Below are 18,439 nucleotides of genomic sequence, written 5' to 3' on the forward strand. Positions count from 1 at the left end.
AACAACTGCTCTCCCTGAGTCAGTGGTCTAATATGTGACAGGAAATATACTCCAGGAGCTCCTCGGCGCACATTGTTCTTTGTGGAGCTTGATCCACAGAAGCAGCGTGCCCCGGTGCTCTGGCTGGGTGGTCGCTCACAACTTGTGCTGAGGCTAGTTTAATCGGAAAGCAAAGCGCTGTCGGGGAACAAGGGAGGATCGATCGAGATAGTTACTCCTGACACAAGGGGAAAACGAGAAAATTCAGATGGTAAACGGTTATTGCGAGTAATAGGACGCACAGGAGCGTGTCGCGGGACATACAGCCGGGAGAAGCGGATCTGTTCTCCAACTAGAGATCTATGGAAGCGGGGAGAACCATATGGATACAGACGCCGTCTGCGGGAATGGGCTGCTGATGTACGATAGCGGGTCGGGCATGCACGTTGTGCAGACTGAAACAGGTTGGTTTCGCCTCAGTCAAACTTCAGCAGAATCAGATGTCGGACTGTTTGTTTAGCTGCTAACATTGAAGCGAATCAGCGGCGCTTACAAGCGGCGCACCGGGAGGCGACGGCAGTTTATTGTGGGGAAACTGCGCTGTAGCATTCACTGCATCTTTTTTGTTATAAGGGATTTCAGTGGTTAGCCTCAAAGAGGCATCTGGGTGAAGGTCATCCCCGATGCTGAGACGGATATTTAAACCTTTGCGTGCACGTGTGTGTGTTTAAAAATATATATTATTATGGCTACTTTATGTGGCAGTTTCCAGCTCACATTCTCTTGACGTTCACTATGTATGCAAATGTTAGAGCAGTTTGCAGTTATTTAATTGGTGTCTATGAGTACATTTAAAAAAAAAGTTTGTCAATAAAAGTTTAAGGAGAACTGGTATAAGTGACTTTTATTAGCTTACCTTGTGTAGTATTTGATGTTTAAGCGTCTTTATCTCTGTATTAGTGTAAGACCACAGATGGATCCCTTGTGTAATGGAATCAAGAAAGCTGAGGGCTGTGATCTTGCTGTAGACCCTCGCCCTCCTCCTGCTAAGCTGGCTCGAGTGGAGCAACATGAGGGGGGACCCTCGACCCAGGAGAGGAGCAGACAAGGTAGTCCTGTGGCCAAAAACCCCTGCATGGCACAGAAACCCACCACAGCGAGGTCACAGGGAAAGAGCTGGCACAGCAGAGGTACATGGGGGGAAAAGATGAAACCTAGGGTTTGAACCCATATATGTATTTTTTTAGTTTTACACGGATCTTCTGTGATTATGGCTCAGCTGTGTTATCAAATTAATTGGGCTTATCTCATAACCGTAAATGTGTTTTTTTAATTTCAGCTAGTTCTGATGCAAATGCATGTATAAAAAAAATACTTTGTATAAGTTGATGAATTACTTCTAATTACCCAAATGGTTTGGTGTATGGCATCATGCATGTCTGTCACCGCAGGGAGCCTGCTGCCGGTGTTCTGTGTGGTGGAGCACACGGAAACCCCTTTGGAAGGAGAGAGGAGAGAAGAGCATGCTGAGTTTGTGTTGGTTAAGAGAGATCTGCTGTTTAACCAGCTGATAGAGATGGCCCTGCTGACACTGGGATATTCACACAGCTCTGCAGCACAGGCAAAAGGTAAAAACACTTGCAGTGCAAAGAAAGTGCAGCTTAAACTCTAAATCTTTCTTATTTTCACCTATGTATGTGCATGTGTTCAGGTCTGATCCAGGTGGGTAGGTGGAACCCGGTGCCTCTGTCCTACGTAACCGACGCTCCAGATGCAACAGTGGCAGAGATGCTGCAGGATGTTCACCACGTTATCACACTTAAAATCCAGCTGCACAGGTAGAGAGCAGACAACACTCATATCAGTATGTTTGCCTTCAGGGTCATATTTTTGTCCTGTTTGTGTGAGTTATACATTGCTGCACAAATGTACATTCAGATGAAGTTTACAGTGGTTAAATCACAGATTTTAGTAATGACACTGAGTCAGCATATGCAATACCAGCACTTTGACACCAAATGTACTTTTCCTATTGTTTTTTTTTTATATATATATATTCAATGAAAACAGTGTACTGCAAATAAAGACGGACCTGATATCATTATTGTTATCTGAAGCTTCTTGAGCTTAAGTGTCCTTGTGATTTCTTTATCGCATTAGACAGTACATGTGCTTCAGCATTTAGACAACAATCCATGTTGGTGTCTTCTTGAAGGGATACTACTGAGCTTCTCTGGCTCTGACCGGAGCTTTTTCAGTAAATAACCATGTTGAGAGATTCTAATGAAATATGCCATTAAGTTACATCATGGACGGTCTAGTAGTGTTTCACTTTGTTGTCAAAGTAAAACACTGCTGAGCTTGAATATACCTTTAAACAGTAATATACTAAAATCATCTAGTTCTTTTTTTTTCTTTGACCTTTGTGTAGCTGTCCTAAATTGGAGGACTTGCCAGCCGAGCAGTGGAGTCACTCGACGGTGAGAAATGCTCTGAAAGAGCTCCTCAAGGACATGAACCAGAGCTCACTGGCCAAGGAGTGCCCACTGTCCCAGGTATACAAAAGAGAGATAATAATCTAAACTGGACTAAAATTCAAAATTAGCATTTAACATGCATGCAATTTAATCTTCTGTGCCCTCTTTGACATGTGGCAAAGAGTAAGCAAAGGGTCCAGTAGTTAGACAGGAAGTCCAGATGCAGAGATAGATAAGGTGTGGGGGCAGAGCACAGGAGGGAGAAACAGATAAAGAGAGATGGTTATCTCCTTAAAAGCCATGCTGCCTGCTTGCTGCCTATCTTGATCCTGTTGATTTTCAGTCCTTTGCTGTTTAGCCTTTTCTGCACTCTGGACTGATTCAGCAATAATCTAAATGTAATATCTTCAATTCTTGTGTGTTTAATTAAGCAAATACAGACACAACTGCAGAAATAATTGTCATTAATCACGCAGTGTTTGGGGAAGGCCTTTTTATGAATATTCATAATTATCAACCTGGTCGATCTATTATTTTGCCCGAGGCGTAGGACATCTACAGTCTGATAGAGGATAACTGTTCACCGTTTTCTCTCTACCTCAGATTCCTCTCTTCTCTGCCGTGTTAAAATCTGATACAAGCAAATCCTTCCTCCCCCATCTCTCTTCCTCTCCTATCACTACCTTAACCCCCTTCTCTTGTTTGCGGGAAGCAGATTAAAATAAATATGAGAAGATGAAAGGTGTAATAAGATGTAAAGATTGCACAGGATAGTCTTCAGGGACAAACCATGTGTGTGTGTGTGTGTGTGTAAGAGTGAGTGAATGAGAGACAGAGGCATAGTCTCTGATGACCTGTAGTGTTTTGTTTAACTGCGCACTCACACACGCATGTATGCATGTATGCATGCATACCCACACAGCTCACACACTGACACTCTCATCTGTCTTTATTATCCTATTTACCTGGGGGTCTTTTTAATAACACAGATCTGAGTTCATTAATATCAGATGTGTGAACAGCTGAGACACCCAAGCCGCCCATAGCAGGAGCTCAGAAAATGTAATGAATTTCTATTGTCTTTTCCCCTCTGTTTCAGAGTATGATATCGTCTATTGTAAATAGCACTTACTATGCAAATGTCTCAGCTGCCAAGTGTCATGAGTTTGGCCGATGGTACAAGCACTTCAAGAAGTCCAAATGCTTCAAGGGTGAGAGAACTCAAAACACACCTGTCAAGTATTACAGCATGTCTGATACACTCTAGATACTGATTATATGAGCTTTATCCTACTAACAGGCATCATACACTTTTAGCAACTTGAATAAAAAGATGAATGCTTCACCATTTTCATTTTATAGGGAAATTTTACAGTGCAGTAGCAGGAAAAAGCTGTTGAACCCTTTAAAATAAGCCGTATGAATTTGTTTTTAGAGATAGCCAAATCTTTGAATAAGTTATAACTATGAACAGATACAATTATTTTATCAACTTTTACAAAAAATAGTTGTATTCTTCAAAGTAAACCTTTGATCTTGGTTACACACAAACACAGTTCGGTGCGCTTTGCACATTTGTGACATTACTGTGGTGACAAAAGTTCGCAGACATCCACCAAAACATGCAATTTAAAAGTACCCCTTAATTATAATTCAGTACAGTATACCACTGCCAGTTACCTATAGCCTCAATATTACACATACAGCCGAATTATTACCAGTACTCCTCAAGGGATTTGGATAAGATTGTCCAGTGTTGAGTTGGTGGGGTGATGTCAGTGGCTTCTGCTCCTCAAATGCAAAAAATCTTAGCTTATCTTAGCTTAAAAATCATTAACTGTTCAACAATGTCAACAAAAAAAAGAAAATATTGCATGAAAGCAAACTTTATGATAGAAGTGTTGTCTGAAATTGCATGCTATTAGATTAGTACTTAATAAAGTAAAAGTTTCCCACCATTGTAGGTGTCACCAAGACCAGTTTAGGTGCAAACTGCACAAACCACCTGTCACAACTACTAAACATGTACAATACAGATTAAAAAAAGTCTCTGAATATCTTTGCTGATGACCACAAATGCTATTTAAAGCAAGGACTCAGTAAACATGGAGTCTAATCCTTGAAATATGAATGGAGTACGTCTTAGAACAACTTAACTTATAAATTAAAGATGATCTTGAACAGGAATCATATCAGTTCCCAGACAACACCCATCTACCATCTGTGGCCAGGATGTTGGTGTCAGCTACACAGCTGCAAAAGTGTCATGACTGTATTGTACATGATTGTGATGTAACCATGAAGGGACAGGCTCACACACCTGCCAAACCTGCCAAAGTTCCCAGAACTGGTTTTTCTTTTTTATTCGGGATGAGGTTTTACCAGTATGACAAACAGTAAAATACAAAATGCACAACAATAAAAGAACCAGAGCCCAGAGAGACAGTTAATCAATAAATTGTTTATGGAGAACACAAACCACTACTTAGGGCAATAAAAGTGGACTGTATTCCAAAGTGAAACCATGATCCCATGGGTGGAATACAGTGGAGGGAATATTATGATACATCAAGATGCTTAACTAGCTACAAAATGGCTTCAAATGAAGAAAATCTATCTTCTGGTCCAGTCTAAACTTAGGCTTAAACCTAACAGAGATGCCAGTTGATGACCTGAAGAAGCTTATTGTGTTTTTCTTTACTTAAACTTGCGATCATATATGACCTGGTGACCAGATATTGAAGAAAACCTGGGTTCACCCACTTTTTCCTGCCACAATATAAATCATCCTGTGAATTGGAGATGTTATTACCACTTGAACAATGAGTAAAAAATAGTCCTGCCTCTTCTTTCCTTGTCCTTTACCAGACATTGACAACTTTTCTGACCAGTCCTCACATATGACCCTCAGCCAGCCAGCTACTGGTACCCCCGCTGACCAGAGCTCAACTCTCCTTTTCCCTCGTGGAGCGGTTGCCAACATATCCAACTGCCCACCCCTCAGTCTGCGCCCTCCTGGGCTGGTAACCCAGCCTCTGAGCTCCCAAATGGTCAACCAACAGCTGGTGATGGCCCAGTTTCTAAACCAGCAGTATGCTGTTAGTCGCATGCTTGCTGGCCAGGGTTTGGCATCGTCACCACAGCAGTATCTGAACCATCCCCCTGTAGGGAGGGCTCCTGCCAAGGTCTTCTCTAAAGCTCCTGATCCCCAAGCCCTGCAGCAAGTGCAGTGCGGCCCGGGTGGAAGCTCTTCTGCCGGACTGCAAAACCAGACCTTGGCTGCGTCTTCCGCTGGACCATCAGAGGTGCCGATTGACATCTACCAGAACGTGAGGGAGGAGCTCAAGAGAGCAGGCATCTCCCAAGCCGTCTTTGCCCGGGTGGCATTTAACAGGACCCAGGTATGGTTGCAGGAGAGAGCAAAATAAAAGATGCTGAAATCGAATTTTAAAGCAGTTTTCAACTCTTTGGTGGTGATTAGGTTGCTCGTGCCCTGGTGCTGCGGTGATAGCTAAGTGTGTTCTGTGAATATGTGAGTGTGAGATGGTTGGCACACTGGCATGGCCTTTGCCGTAGTGCCTCCTCCCCCTTGTGCATGTGTGTTTGTATGCGTGTGTGAGTGTGTGTTTGTGCCAGCTCTCTGCGGCACAAAGCCGGTGCCAGCACTGAAGCAGCAGCTGGGCCAACTAATCACAACCCCTCAGAGAACTGCTGCCTCCCTCTCTACCTCTATATCTCGCTGTCCATCTCACCACCTTTCACTCTGGCAGCCCTTCTATTCATTTAATCTCTAACCCCCATGGTCAATCCATCTATATTTAATCTCTCCCTTACTTTGTCCATTGGTCTCCTTCATTTTGTATCCATATCTCCCTCTACTATCGCCTCCTCTCTAACACTAAAATGCTTTGTTGTCTGTGTCCATCATCTTATATTCACTAGTGTGCCCACAGAAATGGGGCTCAAAGGACCGGCTAAGCCCGTTGTTATTATTATTATTACCTTCATTATCATTTTCATCACAATAAGCAGAGTTAGTTATTATCCACCCCCATGTTTCCCTGTTGCCAAGTCCAAGGTGCTCTGGTGCCAGCCATACAAGTTGGGCACGATGCCAAAACGTCATCTAAAAGCGAGGGAAGCATTTGTCATTTGACGACTCACATCAAGCCTCCATCTCTTCAGAAGGCAGGGTTTGCTGGGCAGCTCCAACCACAATCTATTATTTGAATAAGAAGGCTGTTTCCTCTAAAGCCATTTCTCTGCCAGTGTGAAATCTGATTTCCTTTCAGGGAAGGAATCCCTGAAATTTGCATGTGGTGTTTGAACGCTTCCCTGTATAGACAGATACAGACAGAATAATGCTAGATGTACAGGCGAGCAGCATGCTAAGCACTGACTGGCTGGCTGTGAAACCCTAAACTGCAAGGTTTTGTCAAGATGCCACTGAATAGGATTCAGAGTTGGATACGAGGCTATTGCTGAATTCCTTTAGTTTCACAAGAAACTTTACATTTATCATCTTTAAATGAAGACAGTGAAATAATACATAATATTTCATGAGACCTTTTCCATTTGTGGTTCCTGAGAGACTGGAGCTTTTAATACCTGACCTGAATCATTTTGTTTGTGAAAGCTGAACATTCAACATGAAGGAAAAGAATTCAGGTTTATGAGTTCATATAGCTTTAAAGCAGAATTACAATATCTGTCATCCCTCTGTACAACTGAATGCTTACTTTTCCTCTGCTTCAAAGAAATGTTGCAGTTTGGAGTTGGATGAGCTCATCAGTATTGCTATCATATTTGATAAGAGCATTACTGATTGTTATCTTAACTCAGTAGTTCTTCTGGCATAAACCTTTTCAGAAAATGTCTATCTACCATTAAGAATGAGAAATGATCCATAAGTAATTCTAGAAGAATAAAGGTCAGCATCACAGCACTGGTCAAGACTTGTTTCTTTTTTTCTATCATATATGGTGATCATCGCTAACCATTTCTCACTTGAAGGTCGAGATATTATCTTAAGTTGCCGCTTGTTTTAAATTATGTGAGTTTTGAATAAGCTGAAGAAAGCAAAGTTGGTGTCCCTTAAACCATTTTTATACCACTAACATCATGTATGTTATACATTACTATATATAGATCGACCTGGAAAGGATGTGCTGCTAGGACATGTACTAACATGTACTTGAGAAGCCAGATGGCAATCCTGTGGAGGTAACAATGTGCGGTAGAGAGGGCAGTGGACTTTTTGACCAGATTGTATAACACAATCTTGGAGGATGAGAGGATGCCTCAAGAATGGAGAAGAAGTGTGATGGGACCACTTTTCAAGGAAGAGAGAGTACGTGAGTGAATGACAGGGAGACAGGTGGAAAGGTGAACATGCAAGGAGCAGACTTAGAGGTAGATGAGTTTAAATACTTGGGGTCAACAATCCAAAGCAACGGACAACGCAAAAAAGAAAGTGAGAAGAAGTGTAGGCAGGATGGCTCTGGTGGAGACGAGTGCCAGGGTTGTGACAGAAGGATAGCAGGAAGAGTGAAAAGGAAGGTTTACTAGATAGTCATGAGACCTGCTGTGATGTATGGTTTGGAGACTAGCAAAAAGACAGGAGGCTGAGCTGGAGGTGGCATCACAGGGACAGCTCTGGTTGAGCAGTTTGGAGACAAAGTTAGAGAGGAAAGGCTGAGATGGTTTGGACATGTGCAGAGATGGGATAGAGGATATAACGGACAAAGGCTGTTGAATACTGAACTTCCAGGCAGGATGAAAAGAGGAAGTCCTCTGAGGAGAGGACATTCACAAGGTTGGTGTGACAGAAGAGGATACTAAGGATAGGGTGAGATGAAGATGGTCTGCTGTGGTGACCCCTAAAGGGAGCCGCTTATAGAAGAAGGAAAAAAATCCATCACAAGTATCAACTTACGCTGATTTTTCTGTGTGTTTATCAGGGCCTACTCTCTGAGATCCTGCGAAAGGAGGAGGACCCGAAACACGCCTCCCAATCTCTGCTGGTCAACCTACGGGCAATGCACAGCTTCCTGCAGCTCCCAGAGGCTGAGAGGGAGCGCATATACCAAGAGGAGAAGGAGAGAAGTCTGACTGTATTCACACCCAGCTGCAACAACACGCCACCGAGGTCCTCACAGGTCAGCCAGCAAAAGACTGAAAGACATGAAAACAAAAGTCTTGTAAACCAGCTGTGAAAGGTTAAAGTTGTTCATAAAACAGCATTGAAATATTCAAGTGTGAGTTCTGTCACTTGGCTCAACTATGCCTGTGTTAGCTCTCAAAGTGGAGCATTTTCAAATAAAAAAAACATAAAAACCTTTGCCTGTTATCTGTTTCATAGTCCTCCTATTGCCCATTACTTTGTATGTATTTAAACCCGGTTTTCCTTCTTGTTTGCTTCTTTTTAGTCAAGACTGTCCCCAGTTACAGCAGACAGAGGACTGCGGACAGACAGCTGCGTTCTCAATGTCAGCGCCTCTATCTATGAGGAGATCCAGCATGAGATGAAGAGAGCCAAAGTGTCTCAGGCGCTGTTTGCGAAGGTTGCCGCCTCCAAGAGCCAGGTACTTTGCTTCTTGTTAGTTTAAATCTGAGCATACAAACCACCCAATCGTTTCTATCGCTTGATGAAATGCTCAATTTTAGCATTCATTTATGACTCCATCGCCTCAGTTAAAGCAGCGATGGATACCGTGTGTGGAGGAAAGCCCAGATAATCAACCAGCAGCTGTACTCTGCAGAGGACTATCATCAGTGCATCAGACTGCTATTGTGTCCTAAATTATCGCTTTAATAGTCACCATACACACATACACACCACTCGCTTGTGCACACAAACATACAGTAAGAGCACATGCAAGTAAAACGTGATCGCGCGCACAGAGACACAGCAACACTAATACAAATACACACACACAAGCACGATTTGAGTGTTTATTGTTCTCATTTTTATGGCGGCCCCATAAGCTTGTTATTGCCTTTTGTTTTGAGGATAATTTCCCTTCATGGAATGGGGGGATTTTAGCTGTCTCATTTTCTCTTCCTCTCGAGCACATCTCCAATTTTTAGCTTCTTTCTTGCTTGCTTTCTTTTTTCTTTTCTTTCTTTCTTTCTTCTCCCATATAACTCCCTCTTCTTTCTACTCATCATCAAGATGTTTGGAGGTCATTCAGCGGTCATGCCAGTACAGCCAGGTGGTCCAAAACCCCTGAGGTTCTTTCACTGGCCTCCATTTTTTTTTACCTTACTTTCTTTAACCCCCACCCCTATTTCCCTTTATTCTCTCGCACTCTCTCTATCTTTTATCCCCCACCCCACCCCCCGTATTACCCGGTTGTTTGGCAGGCAGAGCCATGCAGCATCTCCCTGTTCTATCTGCACTGTGCATCTGGATGGCATTGTGTGCTAGAGTTGGGCTACAGCCAGGTGTGTGTGTGTGTGTGTGTGTGTGCGTGCGTGTGAGCATATCAGCTTGCTTGCAAACATAATCATCCTCAGTTCATGAGTCTGAAACTAGCTTGGCTTTACGTTCCTCAATCTGTCACTCACAAGTTTCTTCCTTCGTGATACACAAACAATTCATGCTGATAAGAAAATCTTGCTATAATCTTCAGATTATCTGGCAGATCCTAATTTTTTTTTTTGATTTTGTATGTATATTGAGAGCACACTGAACCAGTTTGGAGTCAATGTATAGAGAAAGTTATTGTGAATTCATTTTTTTCCCCCTTTGGTCAATCCCTTTCACTGTATGTAGGGTGCCAACATACATAAGCAAATTAAACGTAAGGCTGCAAATGCTGTCGCTAAACATGCATCTTCAAATTTCTGCTGGCAGTCTACAAGGCTTAAACTGAACCCCAGCTTAGCCTCTTTTTTAATGTGTGAGTTTACTCATGTTCTGCAACCTTTAAATTACCTTTTTTATCTTATCAGTCTGCTGTACTGTACTGTAAGCATTTTAAAATAGACATAAACAGCCTGAAAGGGGTTGTCAAACATAACAGCATAGTCATATTGATATGGTCACGTTGTGTGATCTAAGTGTGTCGTTGGGGAGAAAACAGCAGCACTTTGTGCTGGAAATTTTTCCAGTGACATGACTAAACACATTGAAACCAATCCTAACTGAATGTAAGGCTGCTTATTCCCTTGCCCTTTATTAGTGAATGTGCTTTTAAGATATTTTAAGAGTTGTTAAGCAACTGTAGCCACCTTGTGCATATGCACATATTTCCTGTAGGGATGGTTGTGCGAGCTGCTGCGTTGGAAGGAGGAACCCAGTCCAGAGAACCGGACGCTGTGGGAGAATCTGTGCATGATCCGCCGGTTCCTCAGCCTGTCCCAGAATGAAAGAGATGCCATCTACGAACAGGAGAGCAGCAACATGACTGCACAACAGCACTGCATTGACAGGTTCACCCTGCTAAGCAATGACAATACATTGGTAAGACTTCCAAAAGTGACAAACATTATTATCAACAGACACTCTGACTTCAGTAGATCTTGCTTGAGAAGAAAACTATTATGTATTAGAGTTTTAAACAGCTATATACATGGCAGAAAACACTTGAGGCTAAGGTGTACTGACTTTAATTTTGTAATTTAAAAAAGTTATGGATAAAAAGTTATCAGAAATCTGAAAGTGAATACATCACATTGAATGCCAATAGATCTCTAGGGCGTGCAATGGAAAAGCAGCAGAGTAATGACAGCTAAATGCCAGAGATGTCAGAAAAAAAAGATGATTACCACATTAAGCAATGATCCGTGAGGCTGATTAGTTATTTTTCTTTCCCTTCCATTGCTTGTGCATGGATTGATGGCTTGATTATAGGACAAACTCAAAGATAAAATGGTTGCATACCCTTCTGTTTGTGAACATACAGCCCACTGCCTAGCATATCATTGCATCATTGCCCATGTAGTGTTGACAAGAAAAGTCAACACCACATGGGCAAATTCAGATCCTGATGTTCATTTGCAGACATCAGTTCTGGGTGGCTGCACTGCAGATCACCTCACACGTGAACACTAAGGAGATTAAGATCAAACGGTCTCCACTCCCCTTGATTTCACACCAGCCCAGATCATCGTGTCCTGTGCCTTTGCTCATATAGCAGCAAATCAGTGTCTAAACTCTGCAGATTCAATTAGATATGGTAAAAAAAACACAAAAACAAAACACCATGGATGGGTGTGCATGTTAAGTTGTAGTTTCATTTTAACATAAAAGGTGACATTTCTTGAGCAAAACAGTCTCTGTTAACTTCACTTTATTTCATTCACAACTATTTAAAGTCAAACATAGTACTGCTCACACTCAAAACTAGAAAAATTTAAATACCAACCTTTTTGCTCTAATCACTTCTAATTTCTCTCATCAGTACCAACGCAGCTCTTTGATGCCACAGCAACACCATCTACAACCCCATCAACCCCTTCAGCCCGAGGCAGGACCTCACCTTTCCCCGACACAACCCTGCGCTGCATCGCCAGCCGAGTCTGATGCTGGCGGTGCCTGGCAGCACTTGAGAGTACATTTGCAGGGCAGAGGCAGCAGCAATGGTGAGAGAGGGGACAGTAAAGAATGGGTTGAGGGTGGAAGAGAAAACAGGGACAGTTTAGGTGGGGACTGGGGTTGTGCTGGAACCGTGAGGGACAGAGGTGCAGAAAACAGCGAACAGGTATGGGATGGAAATATAGGGAAGGAAGACATAGATGACATCACGGGAGATGGCAAAAAAGGGAAGGTTAAGGAGAAGCTATCTGTGAAGTGGCCCAACATGAAGAATGAGGAACAGTGTAGGGCTGGGGTTTGTTCAGAGACAGCTAATGAGGTAGAAAGTTACAAGGAGGTCCAATGTCAGGGGTTAAATGTGTCCAGAGATGCCCTCGGTATCCTGCAAAGTTTCATCAAGGACGTGGGCCTCAACCCAGATGAGGAAGCGGTCCACACCTTGTCTGCCCAGCTGGGCTTACCTAAACATACAATTCGCAACTTCTTCAATAGCCAGGACCAAGGACAAAGCCAAGACTACAGCCCAAAACACAGTCGCGACCACAAGCATTGCTGCACAGACCCAAACATCTTGCAGGCTAATGTGACTGCACAGGAACTGGAAGAAGGTGGAAAAACAGAAACAGAACAAAAGGAGGAGAACTTAACAGGAAGAAATGAAACAAGTGAGATGACTGTATTAAAAGAATCGGATGTTGGCACTCAAACTATTCCCCCTATGAAGGAAGAGCAGGAGAGCTACATTTAACCCGCATACATCCAGTAACATACAGCAGCTTGGACAAGCCATACTTACCATTTAGACCCAGGACCGGGTGCTTCTCCTCTCTGAAACATAGCAACTTCGGTGCAAATGCTTCTCACTTAAAACATTGCTCCAGTCCAGAGTCACAGCGTGTTGGTATTTATGTGTTTATAGGCTTGCATTGTTACACACTGTGGAAAGACTAATAAAATACTGTGTATACCACAGCTTTCATAACCAGAGACTTAAGTTATGTAATTACATAGAAAGCTGTACTGTGATTTGAGGATTCTTGATGCACTTGAGACAGTTTACTGTGACTGAACTTTAGTACATAGTTTCCATGTATAGTTATATTTCTGGGTGGAGTGCTGGGAACCAATACAATGAGCCTCAGATTACATATCTCTATTTAAAAAGAGTAAGTGTAGTTGGTTGACTGACATTTTTGAAAAACGGCCATACCAGAAATGCCTTGAAGAGAGTGGCACTGCCAATCATGTTGTTCTTTTGTTTTTTTTAGGTGTATCTTCACCATTTTTGTTTTAATTGTGCTAACCGTGCTTTGTGGTTTGGCTTTTGTCTGAGTCGTTTACTCTTTACCTCATAAATTTCACTGTTCATGTTTCGCTCTTATTAAATAACAAGTTTCCTGTTGTCGTTTTAAATTAAATACTTACTGGGAAAGGACTGGGATCATGTAACACCCATAGTATGTTACTAGCCACATGATGACATTAAACAATATGTCATCTTATAAACTTCAAGTATAATCATTTGGAAGAAGTTATTTTCTAGGGACAGATGCTGATGATGACATTAGATTGGTTAAAAAAAAAAAAAAAGCCAGTGTCAATATTCTTTATATATAAACTGTATGTGACAAAGAAAGTTTGTGTACTGGCCCACTCTTGTTTACAATGTTGATTGAGTTTATTGAAGTTTGCACTTTTGCACAACTCTCCTAAGGTCCTACCTCATCATTTTAATCAATTATTGAGGTCTGGACTTTAACTGGGTTATTCCAACACATTTCCTTTTTCAGCTATTCTGTTGCAGTTGTGGGATCATTGTCATGTTGCAAGATGCAATTTTTGCCAAGTTTAAGTGGTAGGAAAGATGGCCTCACATTCGACTCTATAATACTTTGATATACAGAGGAATTCGTGGTCAACTCAGTGGCTACAAGGTGTCCAGGTCTTGTGGCTATAAAATAAGCCCAAATAATCACCCCTCCTCCACCATGCTTGACAGTTGGTACAAGTTGTTTGTACTGATATGCTGAGTTTGGTTTTCACCAAGCGTTGCACTGTGCATTATGGCCAGACATCTCTACTTTGGTCTCATCAGTCCAAAGAAATCTTGTGGTTTGTTCTTTGCAAAGCTAAGCTGTGCTTTTTAGAGAGAAGAGTCTTTCTCTTGGCAACCCTTCCAAACAAGACATACTTGTTCAGTCTTTTTTTTCCCAATTTTTCCCTTCTAACAGAGGCCTGTAGAGTCTGAGACGTAGCTCTTGGGTTTTCTGCAGTTTCTCTGAACATTGCACAGTCTGACCTTGGGGTAAATTTGCTGGGAACAATGTGTCATTTTGTTAACTCACACACACGAATGCTCCAGACTGGCAAACTGCTAAAAAATTCTGCTTTTATAGAGGTGCTCACATTTGCTGATGATCAGTTAATCAAGTGCATTTGATTATCGGTGGGGTTTTTGTTTACTAACTATCCAGCATTGCATTTTACTTAACAGCCTAACACAGAGACACACTCCACTCCAAACAGTGTTGAGACTACTGTAAGGTGTAGTGACACCACTTCTAAGTTGCCATATGCATAATTTTCTTCATTATGTTCTGCAAGAAAAAAAAAAGGTATTGTGTTGTCACACATCACTAAATTTACATGATAATGCTGATATATCTCAGATAGGCCGACACTGGCCAATAACATCAGCCAAAAGATGGACAGGCTCCATAAACAGTGACGTTTGAATTTACAAAGAATAATACGGGTTTAACTACAGAACCTATTGAGCCACTAAATAAAATAAAGGACGAATAACCAATCAGAATGGTATCTAAAATGTCTGTACTTGAAATGGTGCAATGTTTATTCCTATATCTCAAGATTGTCCAGTATCAGGCTTATCATTATATGCTAACGAATGAACAAGTTGGTTTCTGAAACAGTGTACACATAGAATTTCTATTCATGTTTGAATCTGTAAATCTCTCAAAATATACAGTCAATATTTTAAAACTCTTTTAAAAGTTTAGTTCTCATTTTATTCTTCCCATAGAGTGGGCTGCAAGTGTGTGCAATGTTTAAAGTTTAGCTCTGAAAGAAAGACTGTGAACAGAGTGTATATTTTAAAAAAAGAAATTTGGAAAATGTTTAACTTTAACTGTTTCATTATGGAGTGCCAAGAGTGACAAAATGAATGAATTAGATACACCATTAAATAATTAATTAAATGTGTCAATAATTAATTAAAATTGGAATTAATTAATTAAATATTGATGACACATTTAATTAATTATTGACATATTTAATTCATTATTTATTTGTTCGCATTTTAATTAATTATTGACACATTTGATTAATTATTTATTGATGTATTTATTTAATTCATTTTAGCAGTCCTGACCTCTGGTTGTTCATGAATTAATTTTATCTGTCAGCCTCACCCATCAAACTCAGGGGACAGCGTTACTGCTGCCACTGCAGCTTGTCTAACATCTGATTGGTTACAGTGCAAAGTAAGGTCGATCCTAGATAATCGATTGCTATGAACTGGTGGTAGTGTGGACTTGGGGCAGCTTGGGATCCCAGAATACATTTCAAATCCGAAGCAGCAATGGTGCCGGTGCTCTAAACTGTAGGTAAAGTTTTAAAATACCCTGTTTTTCTGTCACCAACTACACTTTTAATGTTTTAGCCGCGAATGTAGTGGAGTAGTCTTCACATGCCTGGTCAGCTTGTCACAGGACACAGACACTGTAATTGCTGACCTCATAACAAATGTGTACGTAGACTCAGGAATGTGTTTTAAATGAGCATCGTGCTGTACTAAAATCTCTGCGCAAACAGTGCCTGGCATTGTCACGGGAACGTGCGTGTATTAATACATTTATTAAATGTGTAAATGCTATTATACTTGATTCTAATCTGCTGCTGAGTGTCTTACACTGATGGAAATGCAGATAACATAGAACATGCAATAACACCTGTTCAGCCAATCACATTCTTTCCACTTTGATCTGCAACAAACTGAAGCGTTGATCTCTTTTACAGCAGTGTTGTGTTGCACTGCTATATTTTTGTGTTCTTTATACTGTGGAGTTCACGTCTCTGGAATAGTTGGCAGTAATAAGGATGATTTTCTGTAAAAGAATATCGATATGACCCGTGAATTAAATTCGTAGATGACCGTTAGATTAGTTTGATGCTGCCGACACTTTCATGTGACCGAGCTGGGAAACTCGGGGTTAACGTAGAGAGCTGAAGATATCCTGGATATGCTGACCTCGCTCCATGGTGTACTGGGCTCTGAGGCAGCAGCTGGACTGCCCGTTTACACTCATGATTAATATTCACAACAAAAATATTAGTCGAACATTGTGAAGTCTGTATGTGCTTCACAGTGTCTAACAAGCTTTGTACAGTTAAACCTAGCAGTTACTACATGATGGAAACACCAACATTATCTATTTGAATAAAGGTTACGCGTGTATACACAGGTCATGCTGATTACTGAACAAAAAACACAAAGATCAGATGTTAATCAGATTTGCTCTCTCCTTAAAGATATGTTAATGCTAGTTATAATTCAGAATTGGCGACTTAAAACAAGTATGACATGTATGAACATCAAGAAATAAAGACCTGATAGATATAACCTTAGTAAATAAAGTCGGTGCACAGTCAGTGGAGGTTATGACATTTGTGTACCAGGACCTGAGCTTTGTCGGCGGTATAACAGCTCGAGCATTTGCGATGCAAGCAGGTGAGACTGGGCTGGGCAGACATCTCCGAAATCGTCGAAGCACTTTTGCAAAGAGGCTCTTTGACAAACCGACCAGATATCTGAAGATTAAACCACTACATTGTCAGCTAAATAAAAATATTAAAAGTGTATTTGGTGACACACAAACAGGGTTTTTTTTTTTCAAAGTACAGTTCAGTTAGTTTCCACATGCCAGTTGCTGGTGTGGAGAAACGCCCACTAAAAAGAATGGCCACCAGGCCAAAGCAATGGTTTTGACTTGATCAGATCAATTAAAATTAGCTAAATGTGTCAATAATTAATTAAAATGTGAAATAAATAACTAATTAAATGTGTCAATAATTTATTAATTAAATGTGTCATCAATATTTATTTAATTAATTAATTCCAATTTAAATTAATTATTGACACATTTAATTAATCATTTAATGGTGTATTTAATTCATTGATTTTGTCACTCTTGGAGCTCCATATGTCACAAGTATATTTTTTGTTGCTTTAATCTGTTTTAGCCTTGTCATCTTTCAGAAGAAAACCATTTTCACAAAATTTAAGTGACAATAATAAAGATTTAGGCAAGATTTATCTTTTGATAATGGCAGGAAATAGTTAATCTAGAATCATCTCTGGCAAGCTCTTTTCATCAGATATATTAAAAGTAAAACAGAAAGTGGCACATCATATTTCCCAGGTTTATGGCCCCCATGTGATAAAATCTGCAGAGGCTAAGATAGCTGGAAGGCCACCGTGCTATTACTGCTTTCTGACAATAAAAAGAGGGTTGCATTCATCTTGCCTCTAGATTACATTTGCACTTACTAAAATACCGCATTGGGATGTTAGCAATGTGAAGAGCTGGATATGAAGAAAGGATGAAATACTTTAAAAGACACTACGAATCAAGTAAGAGAACCAAAAATAAATACATAAAAAGATTAAGCTCATTCATCAGGTGACCATGTTAAGCCTGTTGTAACAGATCTGTTAAAGACTGAATCAATCAACCCTTGTTATGCCCATTGTCTGTATTATTGTTATTAGTACTAATGATTTTCTCTCGTATGACTGTCCCTGTGCTGGTGAATCGGTGTCATTGTTTCCAGCCATCAGACAATATTCCTCTGTGCTGATCACCAGTTCACTCTGTACCAGTGGATCTGTGACTCCCTGCAATCACATGACCCTCAGTACTGCTGGAGTTTTCTGTCTTCTGTCTCTTTTTGCTCCTCTTTTATTTGATCTGCACGAAGAGCTATTTTCATCTGTGTTTCTGTCTCCCGCTCTCTGCTCCTGACTCTCATCTGTCGCTCCTCAGGACTTCTCACATTGATGCTTCTATACCCCACTCAGACAGTGCAGCATTCAAGCCCCATTTGGTCAGAATAGCATCATAGTGTAATTCAATAAAGCTATGCTCTTTTCTGTCATCTGTTTCCATGACAATACCTTAGTCAGGGCCAACAAAGAGGCCTCATCATCAGTAATATTAGCTATAATAATGATGATAATGGTGCTCTTGAAATGCCATGCCTGTGATGATGATGGTAATAGCGATAATGGTCATTATTCCTGCTTTGTGTTAACCCCCCATCAATGCACAAACACAGCACCACCACCAGTGCACACATTTGAATCAGCAATGTTACTTAACGGCTCCACCTGTACATACCAGGTGGATTTACGCTTTTCCCC

The 18,439-nt window shown here is 41.0% G+C and overlaps 1 protein-coding gene across 1 annotated transcript; it reads left to right on the forward strand.

Annotated features, from left to right (window-relative positions):
- satb1a (SATB homeobox 1a) lies at window positions 1–13,399 on the forward strand. The gene is made up of 11 exons (XM_040020247.1): window positions 1–443; window positions 940–1,169; window positions 1,431–1,607; window positions 1,691–1,817; window positions 2,411–2,534; window positions 3,556–3,667; window positions 5,325–5,857; window positions 8,417–8,614; window positions 8,885–9,040; window positions 10,720–10,923; window positions 11,864–13,399. The coding sequence occupies exons 2-11, from the start codon at window positions 953–955 to the stop codon at window positions 12,743–12,745; spliced, it is 2,730 nt and encodes a 909-aa protein (XP_039876181.1). The 5' UTR covers window positions 1–443; window positions 940–952; the 3' UTR covers window positions 12,746–13,399.
- Window positions 13,400–18,439: the final 5,040 nt, after the last annotated feature.

This window comes from Simochromis diagramma, unplaced genomic scaffold, assembly GCF_900408965.1.
Source record: "Simochromis diagramma unplaced genomic scaffold, fSimDia1.1 OVJJ01000753.1, whole genome shotgun sequence".
In the NCBI taxonomy this organism is placed as follows: domain Eukaryota; kingdom Metazoa; phylum Chordata; class Actinopteri; order Cichliformes; family Cichlidae; genus Simochromis; species Simochromis diagramma.

What these genes read in the sequence shown, in the direction of transcription:
- satb1a (XM_040020247.1), top strand. Translation starts at nt 953, where the DNA reads ATGGATCCCTTGTGTAATGGAATCAAGAAAGCTGAGGGCTGTGATCTT. An exon ending in AAAGAGCTGGCACAGCAGAG is followed by an intron (nt 1,170 to 1,430) that starts GTACATGGGGGG and finishes CTGTCACCGCAG; the next exon opens with GGAGCCTGCTGCCGGTGTTC. An exon ending in TGGCATTTAACAGGACCCAG is followed by an intron (nt 5,858 to 8,416) that starts GTATGGTTGCAG and finishes TGTGTTTATCAG; the next exon opens with GGCCTACTCTCTGAGATCCT.